Genomic DNA, 6,000 nt, shown 5'->3' with positions numbered 1-6,000 from the left:
GATATGCAAGCACTAGCCCTCCAGTCCCTTCCCACCACCATCCCACCCTAGTGTTTACCTTAATATATACACACACCTTCTAACAGTAATTATGTGCAACTGTCACTAATAATCCAGAATAAAGAAACCACTTCAGACTTACAGCCTTTGTACTGACATTTTACCACATTCTTTCACACTTTTCAAAATCTCTTTTGCTCAGTCACTATACAATTTTTTCCCTATATCATCACTCACTGTTTACCCAGCCTTATATCAGACTTATTTCCCTTCTCCCTCACCTTCTGTGTCCATTCCCTCTCCTTTAGATTGTAAGCTTGAGAGTCTCTCTACCTGCAGGCCACTTTGTATTTAAAGTGAACTACTACTGATTGTGCTCAAGGGCAGGGCATTCCTCTCCTTTTGTATAACTTAATTATTGCACCTACAACTGTTATTTACCCCTACTGTACTAATATTTTTATTCTTTGTATAGCGCTGCATAATCTGCTGGCGCTTTATAAATAAATGATAATAATAAATAATAATAATAACATAAGGGATTATAGAGAAGCTTTTGCAAGCATTTGTCTTATGACTGTACAAGTTCTATTAAAATAATTTCAGCGAGAAACCCAAACTGTGAAAAAGTTAATGTTTTGTTTTTTTCTATGATTGTATTTTGTATACATCTGACTGCCAAATGGTTTGATTAAATATACCAAAATGGGCCTAGATCAAAACTTTTTGTTGTCCACTTTAAAAATATAAATAGTTTTGAGGTTAAATTTTGAGAATGTGGGCAGCCCTCCTATACCAAATGAGCGTTACCCCCATTGCATAATTTTCGAACATCATGGTATAGACACCTGTAGATAAAAACCTTAAAATGATCAAAAAATAATGCAATATGCACGTGTGGACTTAGCTGAATCAGAGGGTGCCAATGAACAAATTTTGAGATTTTTTTTTCTACAGTTAGAAAGCTACAGGTTCTTGGGGAATGTGATAATTTATATTATATATACTTTTTTTTTACTTTTTTGGGAGCAAATTTACTATAATTTCTTAATTCTGTGAATAAATAGCTAGTTGAAAGTTATCCACTGAAAGCTCCGTTTATGCCAAAAAATATATAAATTTCATAGGTAAATAAAAACAAACAAACAAAGGCTTTATTTCTTTGTAATTAGTGACATAGCAAAAATGTTAAATATTCTCCGGTAGTTTTTCTCTAAAATTACTGGTAGTAAAAGGGTTAAAAAGGGTTAAATCTTACCACAGTGTGACTGCAATACAGTTACTAAATTATAATTATAAATGTATTAACAAGTAAAAAGTTAATAGAAGGAAAAATGCTTTATTAAAAAAAAAACAACAACAAAAAAACAAAACATAGAAAATATACCAAAATGTACAAAAATTGTACCAAAAATTCTACACAATGCTACAAAAAATGTTCTTGATAATTTGTAATCAAAACAGCTTTTTCCTCTTCACAAAATCAGTATCCTGGCTACACCTTGTATTTTTCTTTACCTTTTTCATTGATGATACAAATATGCTGAAAAACAAATAACAATACTAATTTACAACACTTTCATAATCACATCCAACAACAGCTGCTCAATAACTGAGATTAATACAGATTTTTCCTTGACTATTATTGAGTGTAAGTGCCAAATACAGCACATTCGATAAAACGTGCAAATGGGTTGATTTATTAAAAAAGTAGTTGGTATGTGTGAACCACAAAATGTATATGAAATATATATATATATATATATATATATATATATATATATATATATATATATATATAGGGTAAGGTGTATAGGGTAAGAAGGTAAGGTGAGTCACACACTGAGCCTCTGCTACGGACATATTAATCGCCAGTTTACAACATCGGGTGAGAGTCATGTGTTGTAACCTACCCTGCCTATACCCTATCATGTGCTTTACAACAGACTGAATACATATTATCTGGAGGAGACTGCTTTAACCGCTTCCCTGCTTGCTTACTTACTGGGGTTACAGCTGAATTAAGGACTTTTACTGACCCCTGTGGATGCGGAGTTTATTACCACTGAAATTCCTTTGTGGTTTTACTTAAACCGATACCGGTGAAGAGATGCAATTTATCAATAGGGAGCTCCCTATAATAATATTTTTTTACTTAAGGGTACCCTTCAATATAATAATTTTTCTGCTGTGACTGTGTGAGTTTTCAATACCGCTGAGGTGGCTTATATTCAGCAATATTTTGATGTTGATATTTGGTAGCTACTGAACAGCATTTATGTAAGTGCTATAATATTAAATGATGTGTCTAAAAGCAATCGTTGGTGGTATTCTAACTGATTTTCTTAATATGACTTTATTAGTTTTGTGCCAGATAAGGGTATACTTTTAAATCAACAGTGGAGGGTATATGCTGTTTTTTTGCCTCTCCCTGTTGGTTTAACCTTCTTTTGAGTATTTAATATATATATATAATACAGCCATTGTAAGTTAGAGTAAAACCTTTTACCAACAATAACATTATAATTAATGTCAAGATACAAACAGAAATAGCTGATATCATTGTATAGTAAGGGGAGAGAAACAAGGTTATTGAGTAACAGCTGAACAAAGAATCCCTAAATGTAGATAAAAAAAAATACACAAAGAATGTATAGGTTTGATGTTCAGAAGATTTGATGTTCTAGCAGTGACTTTTCGCTCAGGTTAATACAGTTTTACATTGTGTTAGTTGGGACCTAATAAAAGTATCTTGTAAACATTTATTCCATGAAAGCTGGGTAAAAAAAGAAAAAAAGTATACATATACACATTTATATATATATATATATATATATATATATATATATATATATATATATATATATATATATATATATATATATATTTATATATTTATATGCATATATAGGTCACAATAAATTTTGATTTGATTTAGACTTTTCTTCTGTTCACTCACTATGCATTTTGTTAATTAATAACAAACTATTAACATTTCTGTTTTTGAAAGCATTCTTACTGGAGTTTTGCAGTACTATGTGTATAAAATACAACTCAGCATCCAAATTAGGAAGAACTGGAACTCCGGACTCACAAAGCTTGTGCAAAAGTTTTATTTAGCAATGTTGCTCATGATAAGGTGCGTGACCTAGAATACACCTGTATATATATATATATATATATTGTGATGACATAGGTGTATCTCTATTATATGAAAGTATAGAATATTAAACCCTAAAACCATATACCTCATCTGGTTATAGCGACTATAGAGCTTGTATAAAGGTTAAGAGGCCCATTTATCAAGCACCGAATGGAGCTTGAGGGCCCGTGTTTCTGGCGAGTCTTCAGACTCGCCAGAAACACAAGTTATAGAGCAGCGGTCTAAAGACCGCTGCTCTATAACTTGTCCGCCTGCTCTGATGAGGCGGACATAGATCGCCACAATTCAACCCGATCGAGTACGATCGGGTTGATTGACACCTCCCTGCTGGCGGCCCATTGGCCGCGAGTCTGCAGGGGTGGCGTTGCACCAGCAGCTCACAAGAGCTGCTGGTGCAATACGGAATACGGAGAGCGTTTTGCTTTTAATCTTAGCTGAGAGCTTGTAACTAACACTGATATTGATGTTAGCTATTATAATTTGGCTGCTGGTAAATTTATTATTTTAGGCTTGTGTAATTAAAAGGGACATGAAACCCAAAATCTTTATTTTCATTATTCAGATAGAGAATGCAATTTTAAACAAGTTTCCAATTTATTTCTATGATCAAATTTGCTCTGTTCTCTTACTATCCTTTGTTGAAGGAGCAACAATGCACTACTGGGAGCTAGCTGAACACATCAGGTAAACCAATGACAAGAGACATATGTGCAGCACCAATGTGCAGCAGACTACCAGTAGTGCTTTGCTGCTCCTAAGCCTACCTAGGTTTTCTTTTTAATATAGACTAGCAAGAGAACAAAGCAAATAAGATAATAAAAGTAAATTGGAACGTTTTTTAAATTGCATGTTCTACCTGAATCATGAAAGAAAATGTTTGGGTTTCATATCTCTTTATTAAAAACATGTATTGTATATTTCTAATGAAAATGAAATGTACTTACATGAAGATCTCGAAAATGCTCATTATAATCTAAGGCGTAGCCAACGACAAATAGGTTGGGAATTTCAAATCCAGTATCTTTCAATGATAAAAAAACATTTTTGATATAAGAAAAAAAATAGACAAAAAGATACATTCATATGAGAACATTAAAAAGAGCACTGGTGTCAAAGTCATTGTCTATATCAATATAACATCAGGAGCAATGATGAACGGATGATACATTTATTAAACAAATTTAAAGGGACATACAACTCATAATATATATCGGCAATTAAAGTGATGGTAAACGTTCCCCTTTGTATAAACAGACCCGGAATGTTAGTGATATTTTAGGAGGAATTTAATTAATCAGTTGTTATAAAGATGCGCTATAACTTTTTAATGCTGAAATTCAAATACCCTGAACTCCGGCCACCCCGTTTAAATATATACAGGGAGTGCAGAATTATTAGGCAAATGAGTATTTTGACCACATCATCCTCTTTATGCATGTTGTCTTACTCCAAGCTGTATAGGCTCGAAAGCCTACTACCAATTAAGCATATTAGGTGATGTGCATCTCTGTAATGAGAAGGGGTGTGGTCTAATGACATCAACACCCTATATCAGGTGTGCATAATTATTAGGCAACTTCCTTTCCTTTGGCAAAATGGGTCCAAAGAAGGACTTGTCAGGCTCAGAAAAGTCAAAAATAGTGAGATATCTTGCAGAGGGATGCAGCACTCTTAAAATTGCAAAGCTTCTGAAGCGTGATCATCGAACAATCAAGCGTTTCATTCAAAATAGTCAACAGGGTCGCAAGAAGCGCGTGGAAAAACCAAGGCGCAAAATAACTGCCCATGAACTGAGAAAAGTCAAGCGTGCAGCTGCCAAGATGCCACTTGCCACCAGTTTGGCCATATTTCAGAGCTGCAACATCACTGGAGTGCCCAAAAGCACAAGGTGTGCAATACTCAGAGACATGGCCAAGGTAAGAAAGGCTGAAAGACGACCACCACTGAACAAGACACACAAGCTGAAACGTCAAGACTGGGCCAAGAAATATCTCAAGACTGATTTTTCTAAGGTTTTATGGACTGATGAAATGAGAGTGAGTCTTGATGGGCCAGATGGATGGGCCTGTGGCTGGATTGGTAAAGGGCAGAGAGCTCCAGTCCGACTCAGACGCCAGCAAGGTGGAGGTGGAGTACTGTTTTGGGCTGGTATCATCAAAGATGAGCTTGTGGGGCCTTTTCGGGTTGAGGATGGAGTCAAGCTCAACTCCCAGTCCTACTGCCAGTTTCTGGAAGACACCTTCTTCAAGCAGTGGTACAGGAAGAAGTCTGCATCCTTCAAGAAAAACATGATTTTCATGCAGGACAATGCTCCATCACACGCGTCCAAGTACTCCACAGCGTGGCTGGCAAGAAAGGGTATAAAAGAAGAAAATCTAATGACATGGCCTCCTTGTTCACCTGATCTGAACCCCATTGAGAACCTGTGGTCCATCATCAAATGTGAGATTTACAAGGAGGGAAAACAGTACACCTCTCTGAACAGTGTCTGGGAGGCTGTGGTTGCTGCTGCACGCAATGTTGATGGTGAACAGATCAAAACACTGACAGAATCCATGGATGGCAGGCTTTTGAGTGTCCTTGCAAAGAAAGGTGGCTATATTGGTCACTGATTTGTTTTTGTTTTGTTTTTGAATGTCAGAAATGTATATTTGTGAATGTTGAGATTTTATATTTTTTTCACTGGTAAAAATAAATAATTGAAATGGGTATATATTTGTTTTTTGTTAAGTTGCCTAATAATTATGCACAGTAATAGTCACCTGCACACACAGATATCCCCCTAAAATAGCTATAACTAAAAACAAACTAAAAAGTACTTCCAAAACTATTCAGCT

The 6,000-nt window shown here is 35.1% G+C and overlaps 1 protein-coding gene across 1 annotated transcript in view; it reads right to left on the bottom strand.

The window, feature by feature from the left end:
- Positions 1 to 1,119: 1,119 nt before the first annotated feature.
- Positions 1,120 to 6,000, bottom strand: part of PRTFDC1 (phosphoribosyl transferase domain containing 1) — a 51,345-nt gene continuing 46,464 nt past the window's right edge. Inside the window, exons 9-10 of the mRNA XM_053713935.1 lie at positions 4,108 to 4,184; positions 1,120 to 1,543 (exon numbers count right to left, since the gene is read on the bottom strand). Coding sequence (XP_053569910.1) covers positions 1,496 to 1,543; positions 4,108 to 4,184 — 125 coding nt within the window. The 3' untranslated portion in view covers positions 1,120 to 1,495. The remainder of the gene's footprint in view (positions 1,544 to 4,107; positions 4,185 to 6,000) is intronic.

This window comes from Bombina bombina, chromosome 5, assembly GCF_027579735.1.
Source record: "Bombina bombina isolate aBomBom1 chromosome 5, aBomBom1.pri, whole genome shotgun sequence".
Classification (NCBI taxonomy): Eukaryota; Metazoa; Chordata; class Amphibia; order Anura; family Bombinatoridae; genus Bombina; species Bombina bombina.
Note: the sequence above shows the minus strand (reverse complement) of the source record. Positions and strands in the feature narration are given on the sequence as shown.